The sequence below is a fragment of the Crocodylus porosus genome, unplaced genomic scaffold (genome assembly GCF_001723895.1).
Source record: "Crocodylus porosus isolate Cpor-Errol unplaced genomic scaffold, CroPor_comp1, whole genome shotgun sequence".
NCBI classification, from domain to species: domain Eukaryota; kingdom Metazoa; phylum Chordata; order Crocodylia; family Crocodylidae; genus Crocodylus; species Crocodylus porosus.
In genome coordinates, this window is record NW_017728940.1 from 1,050,053 (window position 1) to 1,074,081 (window position 24,029).

The window sequence follows — 24,029 nt, forward strand, 5'->3', positions numbered from 1 at the left end:
CTTTAAGAGGAGGCTGGATGAACACCTTGCTGGGGTCATTTGACCCCACTACTCTTTCCTGCCACGGCAGGGGCTCAGACTCGATGATCTGCTCAGGTCCCTTCTGACCCCACCAACTATGAAACCGTTTACACGGCTGGTATCACAGAAACAATAACAACATTGTGAGAGCAAGAAAAATGAACCCATACCATTAGCTTTCCAAATGATCCCTGTGATAAGCCATGGGGACCAGGAGAGGCTAAGTCATCATTACCCAGTTAGAGCTAAGCCTTGGAAGCTGTAAATCTGCTCAGCCAGCCTTTTCAAATCCCACAAGGGTTACTGAAGGTGACAGGCAGACAGACCCGGGACAGGATGAACTAAACCATGCTGATTACAAGAAGGAACCAAGCTGATTACACATTAAGTAAAGCGGCAGCATTGTGACCGCCTGGGCTTCCAGGCATTAATGACAGCCCTTCTAAAGAGGACAGCTGGAGAGACTCACAGGAGGATGCTGTGCCCCTGTGCTTGAAGTGCTTCTTTCCATGCTGGAACCAAATCAGACATCTCATAGAAACAGGCATCCGTGTGTCCCAGCCAGCAGCTAAGAGAAGCCACTTGACTGACAGCTGCCCTGGTCCAGAATGCTCAGGGCCCGAAGCCACCCACCCAGGCTTCCACCCTGCTCTCCATGCCTGCTCTCAGTGACATTTCCGAGTGCTTCCACTCCACTAAAACATAACCAACCCCCAGGGATGGTTACTATGGCCTCACACAGACTCCCCCTTCTTGTCACCTCAAAGGCAGTTACCTGCCTGTTCTGCTTTTCCCCTTTCAAGGCTCTAAGGGGACAGTTCCTGCCTTTGTGCTGCTCTGTTTAACACTGCCTCCCCCTTCCTCTCTTTAAATCTCACTTTCAGACATGCCTGTCCTGGAACATCTGATCCAGTGGAGGAAGAAAGCTACAGAAAAACAAATGATGCCTGGCTGTCTATTGTACTAGATGCAACTCAGAGAGGGCGTCAGCGAGACTGCTGCTACTAGACATCTTAAACTAATTTATAGCAGCTGTTTCAGCTTCTCATGTATGAGGTTATTGTTGTTTCAAAACCCAAGTACACAGATCATTTAAACTAAATGGGACACTAGCTTTTCCACTTCATACATGCATTACACTAAAATAGCACGTGTTTTTTGGGGAAAACTGGATCTAATTAAGACAACACTGTTCCCTAGTCTGTCCCCAGGACCTGTTGTATTATCTGTGGTCCCTTCTTTCTTAATATAACGTAATGCCAATGTCACCCTCAGGCCATAGCTGTGAACTGTATTTAAAACTCCTCAAGGAGGTCAAAAGCTGAAGGTTCCTTAGACATTTTAAGAAAGGAATCATATCACAAGTCCTAGCCCAGGAGATGAAGGGTAAGAAGCTTACTGCAGATATACATACCTGTGTTGCCAGCTACCGGTAATGCAGTGGTAAAAAAGACTTTTTCTACCTTCGGAACTTGTGGCTTTAAAAGATAAAACACATTTGATGCAATTAAAATTACATCTTCACTAATTAAACCCATAAAGCTGTGAGCAAGAGAAATATGCATCCTAAAGAACAGATGGCAAAAAAATCAATTTTTTTAATTTTTTTTTTAAGTTGGGCTGATATTGTGCTTTGGTATTGCGTTCTGGGTACAACAGAACTAGGGTTCTGGTTTAAGTGGCCCAGAAGATGCTGAACTGAGTACACTTCATACATGTTGCCAATGAAACAAATTCAACATGAACCAAATGTCCTGCTTTTCCATACTGTTTAGATCAATGTCCCTTTATTCTTTATAATACCTCAAACTTTTTCAGATGGCCCCAGTTCACTTCTTAAAGAATAATACAAACTATTCTTGAAGTCCCAAACACCAAATTAATGGAACCTGAGATACATCTCGTTTTCCAGAAGACTTTCTGTTATCCTTACGTACAAGACTATTCTGATTCACAAGGCAATAGAGTTAAATCAGGGAAAGGGAAAGACAACAAAATGCCTGAACAAATTCATTATGGAGGTGTTTCTGCTTATATACTGTGACAAAGATGAGGCAAAATAAGTTCCTCTTGGACTGTACATAGCAGTATTACAGGTGAAGCAAGCTCACATAATCTCTGAGGCATACAGAAGGGAGTGAGTGCATTGTTAGAGAGAAAGAAGACAGCAACCACCCAGTAAAATCTTCCTGCCTTTCCATTCCCCCAATACTTTGCCTGCCATTCGTCTACCTTGTGAGGCTGTCAGGGCAGTGACTTCCTGTGCAGCACTACACACATTGTTAACTATAACCAGTACTGAAGCAGATGCACCTGGAACCAAGCTTATACCTCCAAAATAAACTAGTTCTGGTGGTTTTTATTTTCCAAACCAGAGCTCCTGCACTGTGAGGGACAGGGATAAGTTTGAGCCATGTTTCAGCAACAAAGTAAGGTACACACTAACCATTTGTTCTTGGTTTTGTGGAGAACCAGTGGCACCATTTAAAATCCATTGTAAGTTCTGTTCTCCCATGACTATGCTGGACTGTAGAATAGCAGTGCTCTGAGACGGAGTAATTGTTATTGTTGGGTTACTGGTCAGAACAGAGTTTGCACCCACAGGCACGGTCTGGACCACAGCTGGCAGGGGCTCCGTGGCACTCGGTGCTGGGGCTGAGGCTCCAGCCACAACTGAAAGTCCCTGTACAATGGGCTGTGGTGGTGCCTGAGTGGGCTGCAGAAAGTCTTGGTGACTGGCTGCAAATGGTGTGCTGTGAGGAACAGGCACTTCAGGGGACTGTAAAACGGCTGCGGGGCTTCCAAATGCAACTTGCTGTGAACTGGGTCCCATGGAGATGGGGGCTGGAGGCGGTGCTGAGGCTTGTAGTGCTGGTTGTGAAGGCTCTGAAATGCCAAGCTGCAGGACCAGGGGGAGGGACAGAGATGCGGAGTCTCCAACAGAAGACTGAACAGTTGTTGCTGCGTCCTCTTCACCATTGAAACTTTCAATCAAGGCAGCTGCCAAAAGAAACAAAGTAAAAAATTCCATCCCAGACGAACAAGCTGCTTTCTGCTGAGCCTTGTGATGTAGCCCAAATCAGCCTGTAGCGAACCAAGAGCAATGCAGGAAAACAACCACCAGCCTCTACATCTCCAAAGCATCACACAAAGCTCACAGAGTTAACCAGTGAGGCGTGAAGGACAGCTCAGGGAGCCAGGACACAGCCTGTCTAAATTCAGGAAGCTGAGCACATTGTAGTCTACACACAGGCCTCCAAGAGCTGTTAGCTCTCGGCATCCATAAGGATTTCTAGTACAAATCCTCTACTAAGGTGGTTTCATTCAGCCAATACGTCTGTCTGCTCCAAGAGGAGAGCTCAGAAACAAAGCTGAGGAGACAAGAGTCCAGATGCTCCTGCCAACATGAACTCTCAGTTCTAGGGCCACAGCCTCAGCACCACACAGACGATGAATAGTGGTTACGTTAAAAGGGCAGAAAGGTAACAGTCCCTACCAACCCTTCCCAGCACACACCCATGTGGTATCTGCTGAGGCTACAGGGCAGCTTTCTTCAAGGTGAGGTACATGAATAAAGGGGCACTTGCAGGGAGAAGGGAAGACTGCCTTGAAGGGCTCTCTGAGGAAACACGGATAACACAGCGTACCGGTCTGTTGAGAGTCTTCCTGATTTGCAGTATGATCTGGGCTCTGGAACATAGATTCAAAGATACTTGCTGGTGAGATTGTGCTAAGGTCTTGTCCTTGTGTCTGGGGAAAAAAAAAAAAAAAAAAAAGAGCAGGGTTAGGTAAGAGCACGTCCCAGGGTTCAGCGAGTTATTTGCATACGCAGCAGTCAGCCAGCATATGTTACAGCTTCTAAAAAAACACCCTCAGAAAGGGAAGGGACCTTTGGGAAGCCTCTTACCTACCATTGGGCACAAGGCAAAATCCTCAATCGATGCCTTTTAGGAACTGAAATTCCTGCCTTGTCCTTTCCGCATGGGAAATCTTTCATTGTACTTTTTCCAGAGCGCAAGCCAACATGGCTCTGGTTAGTTTACTTCCTGGCTTGTGCAGCAGCCTCACCCCAGCCTGTTTTGGGAACAGGGGCTCTTCCCTGCTTCCACAGCCTGGGCCTACAGCCAAGCACAAAACAAGGCCAGCCTACTTACTACCCAAATCAGGAAAAATACGCACCCCCTCACTAGAGAATTAGAAACTCTCCTTTCAGATCCTGGAAACATGTACAGCAAAAAGCCAAAAGGTCTGTGCCCAAGACATCAGCAAACTTCAATTACTTCTTGAACAGACTGCAACAAGCACTTACAAGCCTCCTCCCAGATGTACTTGCAGAAGATGCAAGCTCTTTCAACACCACCCGGAGGCCAGTCTGTAGTAACCTAATTAAGTGAACGCAACACATGCCCATTTATACTAAGTATGTGATTCCACCAATTAATGCGAGCAAAAAAGGTACAGAGCAGCTGGGGAAAGGAAAGCCAAATGGTAGAAACTAAGACAGCAAAAGCACCTGGTGCTTAACTCTTGAGGCCAAAATATGGACTTCTTAGCTGAAAATGCTGAGGACATAATGTAATGCAGCTGCACAAAAAAGACAAATGCCTGTTTATGTTTCTTCTGTTGGGAGCTTTTGTAATGGATGCTAATCTAGATGCACACGGGCAGCCACCACCCCAACCCAGACAGAACAAATGGAACACCCTGTATGAATATGTACACTGGTTAGCCATTTCAAAAGCTCCCCAGCTAACGCTAGCCAGACAGCTCAGGGCGGTCACAGCTAAGTCTTTGGTTCGTAGTGGCTGAAAATGAAAATGGCAATATGTATTATTTTTTCTATACTAACAACTTCAGCCTAATTCATCTATGCCCACACCACACATTAACAATTTGCTGAAGAACAAAAGGATGCCACCCTGCTTCACACTAATAGAAACCAGAACAAGGCTTAAGAGCGAAGGTTAAAAACGTCCATGCTGTCAGAATTACCCCAGTCTGGCCCTGCAGGAGAAGTCTGAGTGCATCCCATTGTTACAACACCCCAAATTCACCCGGCAAGACTGCAGCAATATTTCATGCTGACAGACAGCAAGATCCAACTGGAGAAGGGGGCCAACCAGGATGCTTAGGAAACGCATGCATTTGCCAAGACACGGTGCACTGTGTCCTGCTGATAAATCTGCTGGTATCTGTTCTAAGGCAAGTTGCTTCAATGCCTCTCTCCCTGCTGCTGGCGAGCACATGTCTTCACAACAATATGTAAAAGGAGAACCCAAAGCAGGTAATGCTGGTGAACCAACTAAGTGGAACAGAAGCCACGAGTTTTAAATACCTATGCTGTGTTCCTCTACATGGGGCATACACACTGTACAGAAATGGAACCACCTGTTCTGGGAGGAGCACAAGAAACTTACTGTATTTGCGTTTTCCCGCAGGTCTGAATCTGTGGACATGAGACTTAAGTCACTCAAACAGAGTGAGTGGTTTGTATCCTGGGAAGGGGAACAAGGCCACAGTTATCCATTTATGCATCAGCATTAGTCATATTCAGCACCCAAATCTTTCAAGTCACTTTAAGTCCCTTTAAAGACTCCACACAACCTGGAGATGATTTTGCTACCTTCAGAAGGCCCAAATCTCAGTCCTCAAACCAGCGGAGCAATGTTAGCTCACAGTGAGGGTTATCAGTGTTTGTCCCCACGTCACAAAGCCCAACTCTTCTCCTTTCAAAGATAATTAGGGAACATGGAATTTTTAAATCACTGTACAGATAAACTGGTCTCTAGCAAAGCAAAACTCGGGGCCTGTCCGCCCCACTTCTGGGCCAGGCCTGGGGCTCTGCCTAGGAGCGCAGAGTGCCACTCTCAGCATCTGGTGTTGGTTCCGGCTCAGGGACAAGCTAAACCAGCTGCGCTGCTTACTTCCCAGGATGTGGCGTGCTCTGAGCATGCAGGCATGTCACACTGCTTAAGGTATCACCAAAGGAAACTCAGGCAGGATAATGCAGCATGAAAATCTATATGAATACCACTACTGTTAACCTATACTGCTCACCTCATAGTGTCATTACAAGGCAGGCTACATTCAAAAGAACGGTAGCTCAGTCAAGCTGTGAACATGACTCAGATTATCAGGTTAATTCAGAAGGTTGTTTCACCAGGAGGATGACAATCTGGCAGCACCTTGGTAGTTAAGGTTTGGAAGTACCAAACCCCACTTCTCAAAATCTACCAGTTGCCAACTGGGAGAGAGTGCACAAGACTTCCGTTTCCATCTTGAAACTTCTGGCTAAGCACTTCAGAAAACACTGCAGGCTTTCTGTGGGAGCCAGGCACCCAACAGCCCCAACTTTGAAACTCTTAAATGTTCCTCTTTTTAAACCCTTCATTACCTGGAAAATTCTCTGCTTCCCCGCCCCAGAACAAGAGAACATGCTTTGATGCAACACAGAAGCATTAGCTAGGAGAGAGAAAGCTACTGACCTCGGATACGCCGCTATTTGGAAGTGCATTGTATGAGTGTCCTTTCTCATGACCTTTCATGTGGCTCTTGAGACTATACTGAGTACTGAAAGTCTTCTCACAGCCATCAGTGGGACAGAAGAAAGGCCTCTCCCCTATAGGCAACACAAACATCTGTGACTTCAGGCATCTCTTTGCTGCTCACAAGACACTAAAGCCATTTTGAAGATGTGAGAATCGCACTCTCCTAGACACCCTACTAGATGGGAAAGGGAACCCTTAAACATGCCCAGCTATATTCAGCCTCACCTGCTCCCTCTAACACACAAGCTCTACTACAGACCTGAAATCTTATAAAGAACAATACATGCCCAAATCCCACACTATGTCCACAGTACCTCAGTCCAGGGCAACAGACTGAATGCCACCTTACAAAGAGTCTCCCATTTCACGCCAAACGGCAAAGAGTAAATAACAAATGGGACATGAGGGAGCACGTCTGAACAGCCTATTGAACAGATTTAGTGTCATTTCCTGGATGCAATATAATAGCCTCAAAAAGAAAAGCTTCCAATTTTGTCAAGTGGGTTGATGGAAGAGCATAAGATTTAAGTTTTATGTGTCGTTATTGCTGCATTTGTGTAGCGCGCTGGTGAAATTCAACAGCTGCCAAGTTTAAATTGAAGGGATATTGCTTTATGGCTCATTACCCCTAGACAGCTGCATTTCTTGTTTCCTAATTAAAATATGAATTGAATTATTAGCTGCCCACTACCTCTTGCACATTATGGTTCTATTTGTTATAGCTTTTGGAGAAGGCTGAGCGTATGTAGCTAGAGTTGTGAGGATCTGGGAAGTCATACTTTGTAGCCACTTCGCTGTCTGTTGAGTTAATCTCCTCTCCTTTGAATGCTTGTTCTAATGCTGTCCTGAACTATTTAACAATTAAGTGCAAGGGTGGCCAGTATTCTTGTATATTCTTGTTAGCACCTCTTTTATTGCTAACATCCGAATGGATGAAATCAGTAATCACAGACCTGGGAGCCACGCCAGGTTACTAAATGCCCTTTCAGGGCAACTCTGTAATTAATGGGTACAGCCATAATTACACTGAAGAAGCTCAGTTAGATAAGAAATCCCTCCAGCTTACCAGTATGTGTCCTAACATGTGTTTTAAGGTGGTGACTTGCAGCAAAAGCCTTTCCACAGCCGTCATGATCACACCTGAACAAACCAACAGACAGAAGTGTTAGTAATAGGCTTCTCAGAGGTATCAGGTCTGATGCTAAGTCACCCTTCCCAGGACCTTCCACTCCACGGAAAGACAGCACAAGGCAGACCTGCTGCTAACCTGTTAATGGAAACTCTGCTGCACAGATGTGACAGCAAAACGAGACAAGCGTATGCACCATTTGCTGCAGTGACCATTTGTATGGATTAAACTCCCCAGTGGCGCTGGAAGGAAACAAGGGATTTTGCTGGTGTGTTCCTAATGGGATAGGTTTACCTTACTTTGCAATCAGACCAGAGTTTGGCCCACCTGACAGCCCGTTCCTTAGCCAGTGAGAGAAGTGGCCATACAGACATATCCAAGCATCTAATCCCTTTTGGTTTCCATCTTGTCCAGGCTGGTTAGTGCAGTTCGTTTCCAGACTCTTGCATTGAGTTCAGGCTTCCAGCCTCTTCTGTGCACTGCCACCGTGGCTCAGCCCAGGCTGCCAGTGATAAGCAGCATGCCAGTCTCCTCATGGCTCCCCAAGGACTCACCTAAATGGCTTTTCTCCTGTGTGTGTGCGAACGTGCTTCCTCAGGTCGCTGAGCGTGGTGAAGTATTTACTGCAGCCTTGTGTGTCACAGTTGAACGTTTTCCCTGTGTGAAGCCTCTGATGTGCTTTCAACCTGCAAGGCATGCCAAAAAGATCCTTCTTATCACATGCAGAAGGGCAGAGGCCCTAGCCGAGGCTGGCAAGCCACAAAAACAAGAGCACAAAGCAGGTTCAGAAACTTAGGCTCCATCCAATAGATTAACAAGCAAGTTACCAATGTCAGAACAGGGCCCTAATCAAAATGTCTGAAAATGACCTGCTGTACAGGACTGTCAGTACAAATAATGGTACTTGCCCAGGTACTTCTGCCCCAGCTCTTAGTATAGGCCAGGGTGGATCTTCAGGTTGACCTGAGCTTTACATAGCAGAATCAGGCTTGTGGATGGGAGGACCCACTTATCCCTGCTCACAGAGGAACCAAATGTGATACTAGAAGCAGTAGTAAGCTTCTGCACACAAGACAATACAGGTGCACAGGACGGCACTTACCTGTACAGTGTATTGAATGCCTTTTCACAGCCCTGCACATCACACTCGAACGGCTTTTCCTTGGTGTGCACACGAACGTGGATTCTGAGGCTGTAGGAGGTAAGAAAGGCCTTGCCACAACCTTCCTGATTGCAGACAAATGTGTATTCCCCACGGTGTGTCTTCTGGTGAGTGCGCAGGTTCCCGGCAGTGCTATAGGTGCGAGGGCAGCCCTCAAATGTGCACTGGTATCTCTTGACCTAGGAGAGAAATGCTGTAGATATTAAGTCTACAGGATGTAAACAGACAAACCAAGTCCTTGACACCCTGGCTGCAGTACAAGGCAGGAGCCCAAAGAGGGGAGTTAGGGTAAATAACTACTAGGTTCTTGCCCTGATTAAACAGCAACCACAAAGACAAGGAGCTCATTCTGATTCCAGACTTATACCAATGTACTGTTAATTAAACAGGCAAAGTTACACATTCCTGTTTTGTTGTTGTGTCGTAGGGAAGCAAAGGTTTGCAAGCTTTAACTCAAACAAGCACAAGAATCTAATGGGATAAGAGGGAGAAGGGAAGACTAAGCCCTCCCATGCACCCTGAATTAAAATGTTTTTTAGCAACTGGCATTTCAATGAATTGCACATTCTGTACCAGTTTGCCTGTGTGAAGAGGCAGAGACGCATGTGCTTTTGTATCTAGATGCATGGTGCTGAAAACCCTCTGCTACTGCTGACCTCAGCAGTTACTGAGCACCCTGCAGGACCAGATCCTAACCTTATTTAATATGAGCATCTGCAGTGTGCTTTGCTCCGTCTTCCAGTTCTCCTAAAAGAGAGAGAGCTTCACAACTGCAAACTAAGAATCTAAAATGTTTAGCTACCCATTCGCCCAACCAGGTTTCTAGTTTCAAAGGCAAACTGACAAGTCCTCAACAAGCTCTGCATACTTTTCTGCACCAATAAATGGGTATGCAAGTGATTTGGACACAAATTACCATGGAGTATAGATTGCTTTGGCCCATTTAGTCTACATTCTCATACCTATTAATACAGCTTATAGCAGCAGCAGAGTAAAAATGTGTCATTTTCTCTGTCATTTTGTGTTCTAATAAGCAGCAATGTGATCACAGGAGCCCAAAGATTGCGTGCCAATTGAAAATGTCAATTCAGCAGTGCAAGAGTCTGTGGAGACCCAGCCGAAATGCTCACACTAACAGAGCTTTCATTCCTCTGACACAACCTGAAACTGCACTGCAATGAGATGATAAATGGGGTGTTTTAAGGCTACAGAGTAGTCTAACTAGCTCTGTGGTCCAGCTGGAAACCCTGACTCATGTTAAACTAGATTTGGTAGAAAAATCACCCCGTTCTGCACAAAGCAGGGAGGGGGGGCATTAGCAACTCACACAGTATGGAAGACAGAATGGTTAATTGAATCTTATTCTCTCATCAGGTGGAAGAAATCATCAACCAGTCGCGCTAGACTGGACTTCTCCCCAGCGCTAGTTATCAGACTGACAGCTCTCATTTGACTGACGCAGCTGGGAACCCTCATGAGTCTGAAAAGGATTCCAGAGCCCCCGAGGATGCTGAGGACCTGGCTGCCAAGTGGAAGCGCGACTCCAAAGGACGACCAGCAATGCTTATAAAGACAAAGCAAAGTCACAGCAGAGCAGGAAGGATTCCCTGCTATTCCCTGCAGATGAGTTTAATTGCATGGTAACTTGAGCAAGACAGAAGTCAGCAGCCTATTCGCATTTCCTAAAGTGTTACACTCCCCCTTGTGCCCATCCCAGAGCACCCAACACGCTGCGGGGGGAAGAGGCTCAGGCAAAGCCTCTAGTACCAGGAACTGAGCAGCAGGACAGAACCAGAGGGAAGAGAGACAACACTCAGGGCTTCCAGCTGTGACAGGGGAAGAAAACATGGCAAGCAGCATGAAATCCATCATGCTCATCCCGGGAGCCACAACCAGAACTTGTTTCATGCTTGTAGGGGCTGTGAGTGGACACCTGGAACCATATCTGCAATGCAAACTCATGTTTCCTGAGCAAATTTTCACAAGCTTTTTCATGGCAAGCAGGAAGGGCATGTCAGCTAGGTCCCTCCTCTCAAACATTTCATGAGTCAGCACCGCTCCCAAGATTTCTGCTTCACACAAAGGAGATCAGTCCAAGAACTGCTGGGAGTTGGTGGGGACAGCCTGGTCATCCAAAAGGGAGCCAGGAAGCATTCCCTGGCATGTTGTCAGGCTGTAAGTGTACACTGGTGCTGCTGTGGGAGATGCCAGGTATCAGAAACACTGGATATGAGTGAATGTGACACACAACACAGCTTTGACAAGGAGAACACAGCAGCCTTACTAAATCTGGGCAAGAGCCTCCTAAATGTGCTTTCAGTCCTGCTGGGAAAGGTAGCATCTGGCTAATGTTTTGCATTTTATCTGGCATAAAGAAAAGGAGCGGCAAGTCTTTGGCACACTGGCTGAGGGCTCTCTTCTGTAAATGCCCTTTTCATTAGCCTACATATTTCGAGATGCCTTTGCATTCTTGTGAAATCCCACGCTTAACACCCCAGAGGACTTTGAAACCCTTATCATCAGAAAATGAAGTAGCTCTCAAGCAGATCAGCAAACACAGGTCCTTCAGGTCTCAACAATGTAAATAATGACCACAGAAGGAAAGTGCAACTCCATCTCTACTTAAAAGATTTCATAGAGAAATAGGGCTGGAAGGGACCTCCAGAGGTCAGTGTGGCAGGATCGTCCCCATCAAAACCATCCTACACTATCCATAATCTAAACTCTTGGTAAAACTGGAGTCAACCCTGACCTGACAAGATATCATTTCCCCCTCTACAAAGGCTGCAACACAGCTTAGGGAGGAGTTTGCTACAGGAACCTGTGACTTGCGGTGTGTTGATTTTTTCTTGAAAAAAATATTTCAAAATTAAATTGTGGCATGGTATTGTCAAAAAAACATCCAACACTGGCCTATCTCTGTTCTCACTGAAGCCAGCTGAATTCTTCTTACTGAATCCAGGGGGAAAAGAGTTCGGCCAACACCAACCACTTTCCAAAAATCCCATTTTAGATGTGAGAAGGGCAGGGAAGCTGAACAGATGTAGACTGTCCCTGCCGTTGTAGACCACAACACCCAAGGATTCTACACTACAGCATCTGAGCACCATTTACCTTCTTCGGCAGTTGGAAATGATGTTCATCTTCCCCAAACTATTCTTTTAAATAGACTTGCATCTGGTACAAAAAACCAAAACCGCAAATGGCTTCTCTCTTGCTGGGGCAGCAAAGGTCCACTCGGGGCTGGACAGGCCTAGCATGAGCTTTGAACTCTCCTAGTATTTGCCCATGCTGTTAGAGAAAAGACCAGACTCCAGCCACTAAGACCACAGTGCTCAAAAGCAGCCAGCGATTTGTCATGCCTCAGAGTTTGAGTGCCCTGCTGCTATATTCAGCGGGCCTAGTTGTCAGAGACAAAAGCCCGAGAATCTAAAGATCACTGGGAACTACACGTGCTCAGCACCTTTGAGAATAAGATGCTCAGTGTTGCAGGTCAGGCCCCTGGAAACTGAGGTAATAAAAACCAGTGGCCCTTAGAAAACATGGCCATTTCTTCTCTTGGCCATACTCATGCCAGAGGGCTCTGCTAGCTGGACATTTCGACAACTGGGCACTTGGCAGCCCTAAGCCCCACAATGCGGGAGTGGAGCTCTGATTTCCTTTAATGGCAGAGGAGCATAAGCTCAGGTCCTGCTTGCCTGAAAGGCATCATGGAAATTAAGTAACTCGGAAGGTGGCAGCCATTCACCAGAGATGCAGCCTGACCAAACCAGAAGCACCATCCAACACAGCATTTGCCACTGGGGCAACATGGCACCATGCTGTCCCTAACAGAGACACACTGGGGTCCATATCTGGTGCTATCTGGGACATGTTCGTGAATGAGGCCCCTTTCACTGAAGGGAATTAAAAGATGAATTAGGTCCCATCCGAAACATCCTCACCTCCTGTGGGCCTGTCTTTTGGACTGCACGTGTTCCCTTCTGTGTGCTGGGGCACTGGCGGAAAGAAAGCCTCACTTAAAAATTAAAGTAAACACTGGCCAGTTAACCCCATTTCCTTACCACACATCAGTGACCTGATTCCTTCAAGAACACCAGGTACAGGGGAAGGGCTAACACCCGTAAGTTGTGTGAGTGAGGCCAGTGCATAAGAAAATCCCTTCGTTTTAGAAGACTCGTGTTTGGAGTGAGGCAGGGTTTCCTCACCCCAACCCACCTATTCCCAGAAGCAGAGAGCAATCTAGCTTAAGGCTGGGGCATACTGTACTCATGTTTTTCAGTAAGGGACCTCAATTGCACAAGCTACACATCAACGTTACCCAAGTCTGCAAGTGAGAGAATTTTGTCACATATGGGTTGAATTAAGTGCTAGCAGCACAGCAGAGTCCAAGGAAAGGGACAAGGAGGAAGTGTGCAGCGTAATGGAAACAGTGATGGCATAAGAAGTGTTTAACGACTGCGAAGAGCAGCGGGGAGAGTAGACTGTAGAAGGAAAGAGGAAGATAACTCCAACAGAAGCAAAGTATGTGAAACCCCAGCAGACTGCGAAGCATAAGAAAAGCTGCTGTACTCCTACAGCAGGTGGGCTGAGAGCCTTTTGCTTTTATGTGCCAGCTGCTGAAGGGTCAGTGCAGACCTGCTGCCTAGGCCTTCCAGTGCCACAGACGAGGCCTCTCCCTTTCCAATTTTCTCCTCTTGGCAGCAGATGCTCTGCCAGCCTGCACCACTTTCAATTTAATATGCTCCTCACAAACTGCCCTTCCCTCCGGTGCTTTTACCAGCTGTTCATGGAAACAGAATAGGGAAATCCCATGCATTTTAACTGCTTTTGACACAGACAGGAGAGACCAGCCCCATCTCATAGCTGCTGCAGAACACTGATGTGTTCTAAGATATGCTGCTTTCCCTTGTTTAATGGGTGACTGTCTATACAGGGGCATCCACAGGTATGCTGCCACCAAAACAATGCAATGTAGGGAAACCCGTGTACCTGGATAAATGAGGTTCACTCCAGGGTTATTTACAACACTTTTGTACACCTGTGTGAACTACAAGGGGTCCAGAGTATAGCTACCTGCAGCTAATACAGCACCTCAGGACTGTGGGGCAGGGGAGCAAGTAACAGCCCCCTGGCCTTGAGCAGACAGCTAACCCTAACAGACACGGATGAAGGCTGCATCTGTTACCAGCTCAATTTATAACAGCACTGTTTCATCCCAGATTCTTTCATTCAGAGTTAATTCCTTACTGAGTTGGGTGACATTAGTCCTCTGTAGGAATTTACATTGTGTGCACGCTCCCATTTTACATTGGCATACACAAAAAGGGCCTGGAGACGTGACATGTTAGCTCTCTGTTGTGAACAGTGCTTATCTGTAGACAGACATAAGTACCAGCAAAGTAACATTTGTGAGTTAATTTGCCAAGAGGACTATCCCAGCAGCTGGACAGGAAGGCTGCATTATTATTTCTTGGTCAAACAGACAGCATGCATGCAGGGAAAGGCAAAGGTGTTAGACCTGCTTATGCTGAACATGCACCACAGACCTAGACAACAGCCATGCAGCAAGTTCTAGACAGGTACAAACAGAGCGGTGAGGGTTAGCACTTTTAAATGCTCCCCAATGACAAGATAAAGAACTAGAAAATCCAGTATTTATATAAGAGGAAAGCCAGCGTGGAGAAGGTCACACCCATTTTGCAATAAGTGAACACCCAACTAACTATGCACAATGCAGTAATAGCGTGATTAATGGAGATAGCTTTGATCACTGCAGAAAGGTTACATCCCTGCAAGGCAATAAGGAGGTACCCTGATATTTAAAAAAATGAAAGGAGCCAGAACACAATTGAGAGTACATAGCAGCAGATGGACTAAACAGACACTGGGTAAGAAAGTGAATTTTATTGGCTGGAAAGAAGTGTATTAACCTGACCAGGGATTATCAGCTTCAATTCCACTTGTTTCTTACACATACTAGCACTGAAGTAAGCTGGCTCTCATGTATGATGTTACATTCAGAAGTTGGTTGTCAGTGACCTCAAAAATCTCCCCATGGAAGATTCAATATCAGCTACCAGAGAACGTGACAGTTCTGCACATATATGGATTACTCAAAAGTCACTTGAGTAAGTCATTCAAATATTTCCTGCCCTCCTTCACTTCTGCATACCCCATGTGTTCACGGCATACACATACAGCTCAAATGGTTACGTTTTTCAAGGAAGATAAATGTCTCTTGTAAAAAAGTGACAGTGTCATCAACTCTGTTTAACTACACGTCTTAGACTGCTGCTTATTTCATTTCTCCAAAGCACTGGTTTGCTAGTATGTTTTCCAAGGCATTCTGGAAAGGTAGACATATACCACGATATTTCAAGCAAGCTGCATCTTCTGGTACAGTGGGCAAGTTAACACTGAGCCCTCAGTCTAAGGTAAAGTTCAGTGCAGAAGAGACTAAACAAGCGTGGAACATACATCAAGAAATGAAGCTGACATGCAGAGTTTTGATGGAAGTCATAGCAGAAACAGGCTTAAGGCCACTATTATGTGAACAGACAAAAATGAAACATGTCAGAAGGACTCCAACACTGACAGCCAGAACACAAATTCAAAGTAATTCTACTTCTGTTGAGGGCAATGGCTGTAGTACGGTCCACATGTCCTTTGTAAAGAGAGCAGGCTGGGCCCTGGCAGGTAACTACCAGAAGTCTAGAATAAGCATATTTTCCACAGCCAGAAGCTAAATGGAAGTTAGAACTATATTTGTTGTCTGCAAGGATGAGGAGAACCTGGCGATGCATGGGACTAAACAGTGTCCAACTCGTTCAGCTTTACAGACTGAGGAGCACCAGACCCAGGAACACCAGCTTCAGAAAGCAAACGAAACTCAGGGTGGATAATTCCACCTGTAAACAGCACATGAATGAGGTGACAGCTAGTTATTCTATGGGGTAGTAAGGTGGAATGACCAGCTAGCAGGGCAGGTTAAGGGTCTTTACTTTCTCACAAAGCAAAAAATCAGAGCCAAGTCCTCTGCTGACGTTGTACATTGACCCAAATGTTCAGAAGTAACTGCTTTGACATCAAATATCTGCAATATCTTGTCTTCCTTCCATTTCCCTGGGGCCTAAGAACCGGAACGGTAGCTTTTCAGATGTTAGAACAAGGTGAAGGGGCATCTATTCTTTGAAGTTCCTTACTCCAAGCATTTGAATTAAACAGAATTTCCACATTTCCCCTCCCCGTCTCCTCTTTCCCACCCACTGAGATCAAAGTTTTGAACCAGCTGGTTGAAAGTTATTTCCATCACTACCAAGTTATAATCTTTCTAGATAGCAGGAGAATGAGTGAATCCCTCCAGGAATGCCAAATCAGCCACTACCTGGCTTTATAATGTATTTGCAGCTTTATTATAGTTACAAAACAGTTTTCCAAGTCTTGTTAGCACTTAAAAAATACAGAACAACCCAAAATTTCTTTTCAGGTCACATTTAACCCATTCTGAAAGTGTTCCACAGTGATTTAGCAAGCACATCCTGTTTGAAGAAGCTGCATAGAGCAAACTGAATGTCCTATAAAAACATTGGCAGGCAGGCATGCTGGAATTCAGTTCTGGCATGAAGCAGCAGGGAACAGTCCAGGGTGCCACAGCAGCTGATATGAATAAGAACTGAGTAAGGAACTATTTTTCTGTTGGACTCCTAGGCTGACAGACTGGCTGAGCCTGACCTCTGCCCATCTCGTCTCTCAGAGGCTGCTGTTACTACTGACCCACTTTTACTATGCCACTTGAACTACACGCAAGGTCTCCTGCTTGCCTGAATTATTCAGGGCTCTCAAACCTTGAGTCCATGCTAACTAAAGGCTTGTTTCTGCAACCCTGCCTCAGAGTTAGAATCAAATTACACAAATTGTTCCACTGTCTTCAAGAGAAACACGTACATCAGTGGTAGCGCATCCAAAGGGAAAATTGCAACATGGGCCCGATGGCTGAAATACTGACAAGTTGTATTAGAGTTAGCCAACTACCTCCCGCCCCACAATTCACTGTTTTTGCAGGAAAAAAAAAAAAGTCAAGAAAATCTGTCCACGGCTTTCACTTTCCACACAGCTAAAATTCATTATGTAAATAGCGCCCTGCTATCAGAACCAGCCCCATTTCATGTGAGTGAATTGATTCAAAGTCTGTGCACTGACCAAGACCATCAGTCGTTGCCTTCCAGAATTTCACTTGCTCCTTGTTGCTCTAAGCAGCAAAAAGGTACAGACACACCTACTCTGCGCAGTTTTGGTTTCAAACCAATTAGTGCAACAAAGGTTTCACACTTTAGAAAAGTTACTAGATGTGAACTGACCTAGAAGTTGGCACCAGCTTGGAAGCAGAGATTTTCCTAAGAACTGGACACACCTCAGGCTGACAAGGAAGTTCATATCCAATCCGGAGGTTTTGCTTTGTTTGGTTCTGTACTCAGGGGTTGTAACTGACTAGGCAAGATCAAATGTCAAGTCGCTGAAGCAAGTTAAAGCAGTACTGCCTTGGATCTTCAGCTTTCACAGCATCACCCTTCTAGCGTTAACTACGCTGTCACAGAGCACCCACCCACTGAAATAACAGCACATCATCAGATCCCTCGCTCAGCCGATGAGTCAAAGCAGGACTTTGGGCCCCTTGAATATTTGGCCACTCAATGTAGCTAAGAACATTGGTTGAGATTTCTCCACCAGCTCAGGAGATTTAATTGCAACATTTATCTTTAACATCAGAGGGAAGCATGTAGCTGTGCCCCCATGACTTCATCACAAATAACTTTCTCAAGTGCTCTGGGATCCTCCAGATCAAAGGCACTGGAGGTGGGCACCGCTCGACCACTACAATCGGCTACTTACTTCTTTAAGCTTGGTTTCTGGGCATTCCGACTGCAAAGTGAGAGTAGCTCCTTCAATATTTCTTGGCATGGGAGTTGAACCAGGATTTATAGTTAAATGAATCTGATCTGGAGAAATAATGTGTTGCACATAACCCTGGGACATTCCTTCATGATCTGCTATTAGATGAAATCCTTCTTCGTGACCCTCTGGTAAAAAAGACAAATGATCTCCACAATGTCCTTCATCCTCATCATCCTCCAATATGCCATGGTCCTGCTCAATTAGAACAGTTGTCCTGTCATAGACTGTCCCAGATGATGAAGGAAGCAGTCCATTTTTATCCACAAACCTCATCATCTTAACGTCTTGGGTCAACTCATCATCCTCTACTACATAGCAGATAACATTGTCGTCAGGACTATTTTCCCCCATTGTTCAATCGAATTCAGTGCAATGTCGTAAAATGAAAATGTAACAACTCATCTGCAACAGAGAAGTGAAAAGAGTGAATAAAACTATTTAGACGAGGGGCGCTTGTTCATTTCAGCTCTCGAGGGTGTCGGCTCCTGCAAGTTATTCCCTATCCAGGGAGCATTTCACATTTGCATCAAGACAACGAGAGGGCTCTTGCATCTGTCTCGGCTGATACACAAACCAGCTTCAAAGCAACTCCAAGCCTTTAAAGCCCGTCACCTGAGATAGCTTTGCTTATACAAGTTTGAAACACAAGATTCATAGATGCAATGCTGGCTTGCATCCACAGATGCTTCTCGAGCAAATCCCAGGACGTCATTCTCCTGCTGTACACAGCTTTGGTGAGGCAGCAGCTGGAGTACTGAGTCCAGTTCTGGGCTCCACAATTCAAAAAGGATGTGGAGAAGCTTGAGAAAGTGCAGAGGGGAGCCTCGTGCATGATCAAAAGTCAGGAAAACAGATCTTACGATCACAGGCTGAGCTATGGGACTCTTCAGCCTGGAAAAGCACAGGCTCAAGGGTGATCTGGTGGCCACCTATAAGTCCATAAGGAGTGTGCATCAGGATCTGGGGGAATGCCTGCTCACCACAGGACCCCAAGGGATGACAAGGACCAATGATCACAAACTCCTCCAGGACTGTTTCAGGCTGGACATAAGGAAGAACTTCTTTACTGCCCGAGCCCCCAAGGTCTAGAACAGACTGCTGCCAGAGCTGGTGCGAGCACCTACTTTGAATGCCTTCAAAACATTTGGATGTTTATCTTGCTGGGATCCTATGACCCCAGCTGACTTCCTGCCCCTGGGGCAGGGGGCTGGACTCAAACATCCTCCGAGGTCCCTTCCAGCCCAAATGTCTATGAGATGCTCGGGTCAGAAGGGCCCTCAGCAGATCATCAGGTCTGACCCCCTGCCTAGGCAGGAAAGAGCACAGGGGTCAAAAAACTCCAGCCAGGTGCTTGTCCAGTCTCCTCTTGAAGACCCCCAAGGTAGAGGACAGCACCACCCCCCTTGAAGCCCAATCCAGATCCTGGCAGCCCTCACTACGAAGAAATTATCTCTAATGTCCAACCTTAATCTGCTCTCTGCCAATTTGTAGCCATTGTAAATCAATTGTCTCCCATTCCCTGCTGCCCCCCACCACGATAAATGTATAGGTGGCCACAAGACCCCCCTCAACCTCGTCTTGTGGAGGCTGAAAAGATCCGGGTCCCTCAGTCCCTCCTTGCCCACAGGCCCCCAACCATACAAGCAGCGTTCTCTGATCCCGCTCGAGGTTGTCCGCGTCCTTCCTGAAGTGCAGTGCCCAAAACTGGACGCCTGACCAGCGCCGCGTCGAAGGGAGGCACCCCGTCCCGGGACCCAGCGCAGGGCGAAGTGCGGGCAGCCTAGCCAACGGCTCCGTTGCGCTGCCGGCTCGCGTGGGTCCAGGAGCCGACCACGACCCCGAGAGCCCTTCCCTCGCCCGGGCGCGTGGTGGGGTCCGGGCCCCACGCAGCGCCGTGCACTGGTCAGCACGAACCCAGGACTGCCCGCCCGGACGCCCGCCGCGGCCTGGCTCGCCAGCAGACCTGTCAAGAAGCACCGAAAGGCCCAGCGCCAAGACAGCGGCCGCGGCGGGGACCAGCCCCGTGTCGGCTCCAGGCCGGGCGCCGCGGGCCGGGCCGGGCCGCACCGCGACGCCCGTGTCACCCCCGCCGCCCGGCGTCCCACCCCGCCCCGCTCTCACCGAGCTCCCGGCAGCCGCGGGCCCGCCTCGCCCTCCCCAGCGGCACCATGGTTCCCAGCGCACTCACTTCCACTTCCGCTTCCGCCACGCGCGGGGCAAGCCGGAACACCGCCACTTCCGTCCCCGCCCCTTGCCCGCGGAATGGCGACTGCGAGGGGCGGGGCCGGCCTGCTCACTCCCCCGCTCTGACTAGCCGTGCCAGGCCTGGCTTTGCCCCGTGCGGCCCGGGTCTGACCCCGGCACCGCCGCGTCGAGCCGGCACGCCCAGCCCTCGGGGGCCCTTGACCGGCTCCCCCGCACGCCCAGCCGGGGCCCGATGCAGCGCCCCCCTGCACCCGCTGCCCGGCTGATCTTGGAAACCCTTCACCATACCACCCTTTACTCTTCAGTGGGAATAAGGAGCATATTATGAAAACCATTTCATATTTTAAGCGCATTAGATAAATAAACAACATTGCAAAATCTCAACTTGTCATGCAAATTGTATTTTTAAAAGCAAGACGCAGGAATGCAACTCATTTAAAAAAAATTAGATTTAGGAATACAGCTCAGTTTTTAGAAAGCAAGATTCAGTAATGTGAGTTGTATTTTTTAAGTGAGAGTCAGCAATGTGACTTTTAAAAAGGACGTTCAGCCCCATAGCTCATTTTTAAAAAGGAAGATTCGGTAACAAATCATTTTTAAAAAGTGAGGTTCACCCCTGGCCCCTGTCTGGCTGCACCCATGGCCCCTGTCTGGCTGCACCTATCTGGCTCTTTTGCCCCATCCTATGGGGAAGTGCAACCACCCCAAAGAATGGGCTGGCAATCCAGACTGACCCCAAAAGACGTATTACAAGTTGGGCAGATCTAAACTTGATGGCATTCAATACAGAGAAAGGCGAGGTGCTCCACCTCCAGAGAAAGAGTGCACACCACACTCATAGGCTTGGCAATGCTGTGCTTGCTAGCACCACGTCTGAAAGAGACTTGGGGATCGCTATGGACCACAAGAGGAACATGAACCACCGATGCGACACTGCAGCCAGCAAAGCAAACAAAACGCTGGCTCGCATCTACCGACACATCTCGAGCAAGACCCAGGAAGTCGTCCTCCCACTGTACTCGGCCGTGGTGAGGCTGCAGCTGGAGTACTGTGTACAGTTCTGGCTTTGCAATTCAGGAAGGATGTGGAGAGGCTCGAGAGAGTCCAGTGGAGAGCCACATGCCTGATTAGAGGACAAGAGAACAGACCTTATGAGGGGAGGCTGAGAGCCATGGGACTCTTCAGCTTGGAGGAGTGTAGGCTCAGAGGGGACGTGGTGGCAGCCTATATGTATATAAGGGGTGTGCGTCAGGATCTGGGGAAACGCTTGTTCACCAGAGCACCTCAAGGGACGACAAGGGCAAATGGTCACAAACTCCTGCAAGGCTGTTTTAGGCTGAACATAAGGCAAACTTTACTGTCCAAGTCCCCCGGGCCCAGAATAGGCTTCCTCCAGAGGTGCAGGCACCTACTCTGGATCCCTTTAAGAAACACTTGGATGCCTATCTCACTGGGATCATTTGTCCTCTGCTGACTGCCTGCCCTTTGGGCAGGGGGCTGGACCCAACGGACTTGCGAGGTCTCTTCCAGCCCCAATGTCTGTGAAGTCTATGCTCTGCCCTGCTCTTGAGCCTGCCCCTGGCAGCACCCAAAGCAATCGTGGCCCCCAGGGCACCTCTGGGTACCACCCCGTACAGTCCCAACCCACATCACTGGTGCAGAGGTGCCAAACCGCAACCCAACCCATAAGCCCCCGGGGTATAACATAAACAGCCCCCTCCAGGCCCACCAACACCAAGGAAAAGCAGCCCTCTGCCCCTTTACACGGGAAAACTTCCCCTTACCTGTTTGCCAGGATAAGCTGGCACCTGGGGTACATCGCTGAGTTCCCCCAGCCTCACTGGGGATCTGAAGGTCGTGCCGCTGTCCCTCTAGCAATCTCCGGTCGCTCCCCTGGCCGGGAGCTCCTACCCCTGTGCCTTGCAGGGCTCCACCAATTTGCCAGCTCAGGCTCCAAACTTTTATGCCTTCCAGGTGCCCTGTTACGGGAACTCCTGAGTCAGCAACATCCGGAGCCCTGGAAATCTCCCGTAGGGTTGCCAACACTAAACGTATTCCACCTGCCACAACAACTGATCTTGGAAACCCTTCACCATACCACCCTTTACTCTTCGGTGGGAATAAGAAGTATTTTATGAAAACCATTTCATATTTTAAGCGCATTGCATAAATAAACAACATTGCAAAATCTCAACTTGTAATGTGAATTGTATTTTTAAAAAGCGAGACGCAGGAATGTGACTCATTTTTTAAAAATGAGATTTAGGAATACAGCTCAGTTTTTAGAAAGCAAGATTCAGTAACACGAGTCATATTTTTTTTTAAGTGAGAGTTAGCAATGTGATTCATTTTTAAAAAGTGATGTTCAGCAACATAGCTCATTTTTAAAAAGCAAGATTCAGTAATGTGAATCATATTTTTAAAAAGTGAGATTCAGTTCAGGATACTTTGCTTGTAAATGAGCATTTAAATGTTTGTGGGTCTGTGTGAATTCATTTAAAAATACGGAACATTAAATAACATTTTAATACCATTATAAAATGACGGATACAGCAAAACCTCATTCACTGAACTCTTTTTTTTTTTTTTTTTTAACAGTACCTTCAGAGCTGTTTTGTTTTGAAGGGCCCTCACCATCAGCCGTTTCTGGGTTTTGGGGTGGGGGGGTTGAAAGTGCAAGGCAGGTGCGCTGTAGCATAGTTAGTGGACTAAAGAGACAATGCCAGCGTGCCTGCAACACACAATGCCAATGTGCCCGCAAGAGACAATGCCAATGTGCCTATGTGCTTGTGTATAACTTATGGATTACAGTGCACAGACTTCACATCAGGAAGGCAAACGCACGTTATTATTACATTTGACACACCATGCTGACATGCCCACGACACAACACCAACGTGCCTACGTGCTTGCCTATGTCAGTTAGGGATTACAGTGCATAGACTTTATGGCAGGAAGGTAAATGCACATTACTATTACATTTTAAAAACCCACTGAATTACTGTATACATTGGACTCAACATTTAATATTTATTTTAAATGAATGCCCTATCATTTATCTCCCAGGTGACTCTCAGCAGCTTCCTGGAGACTTGTATCCATTTCCTGGAGACTCCAGGATAATCTTGGAGGGCTGGCAACCCTGACCAGGCCACGTCCACCACATCCGACCTTGCATTGTCTGGAAGGCTGCAGTTTCCATTCATCGCGGGAACCAGAAACAAGCAGCTTGTGATGTCTATGAAGTCCATAGTATATTGAGTCATGCCATAGTTGTTAGGAGCTGGCAGGGACCTTACAAATCCTTGCAAAGAAGTTTTTCCTTGAGAAAGACTGTCAAAGCTAGCCAAGCCATGATATTTCTTAGCAAAGTTTGGTCCAGCACTTGGTTCACATCACCCTTCTAGCATGCAAGGAATCCTGCCGAACACATCACAGCGACTGCTTTCTGCAGAACCTAGCCGGATGCTAATTTGACTCACCTGATCCTTGTGATGCCCAGCAACGGGTCAAATGCCCTTTCATGAGCCACGGCATTGTGCACGTTCTTGTACATCAAACAGAGCTAGAGTTACTCCGAAGGGGGGCACACGCAGAGAAACGAGGTGCATTTTGTGAAGTTTGGATCTTGGAACTAACCTAGATTTCAGACCATTTGGCTTCTCCTCTTTAAATACCGGGGCACAATTTTGTACACAGGGCAAGGCCACCAGCACCAGTGCTTACAGCTTCAGGGCAGGGAGACAGATGCTATTCCAGGCACGAACAATCTCAGAAAGGGGCTTATAAAAAACAAGATTCATAGCGAAGTAGAGCTGGAAGGGGCCTTCAGAGATCATGGAGCCCAAAAGACTGAGCTGCCTTTAGGTAATGAGTCAAGGGAGCTTCCTCTTGCCCTAATGGACAGGCACTGAAATTTCAGTGGAAAAAGTGGGTTAACAGAAGCTGGCACCGACTGAATAGATCACAGAGGGGATCCCGTGACTCCCCACTCGGACTGGGTAAAATG

The 24,029-nt window shown here is 47.1% G+C and overlaps 1 protein-coding gene across 2 annotated transcripts in view; it reads right to left on the minus strand.

Annotated features, from left to right (window-relative positions):
• MTF1 (metal regulatory transcription factor 1) overlaps window positions 1–20,037 on the minus strand; it is a 26,982-nt gene extending 6,945 nt beyond the window's left edge. The window contains exons 1-10 of one of the 2 annotated variants that reach the window (XM_019547911.1): window positions 20,004–20,037; window positions 17,753–18,217; window positions 8,801–9,039; window positions 8,253–8,384; window positions 7,636–7,709; window positions 6,507–6,640; window positions 5,439–5,516; window positions 3,669–3,771; window positions 2,468–3,021; window positions 1,436–1,499 (exon numbers count right to left, since the gene is read on the minus strand). In XM_019547911.1, coding sequence (XP_019403456.1) covers window positions 1,436–1,499; window positions 2,468–3,021; window positions 3,669–3,771; window positions 5,439–5,516; window positions 6,507–6,640; window positions 7,636–7,709; window positions 8,253–8,384; window positions 8,801–9,039; window positions 17,753–18,166 — 1,792 coding nt within the window. In that variant the 5' untranslated portion in view covers window positions 18,167–18,217; window positions 20,004–20,037. Of the gene's footprint in view, window positions 1–1,435; window positions 1,500–2,467; window positions 3,022–3,668; window positions 3,772–5,438; window positions 5,517–6,506; window positions 6,641–7,635; window positions 7,710–8,252; window positions 8,385–8,800; window positions 9,040–17,752; window positions 18,218–19,936 lie in introns of both variants that reach the window. The other variant, XM_019547910.1, reaches the window with a different exon arrangement.
• Between the last annotated feature and the right edge of the window lie 3,992 nt (window positions 20,038–24,029).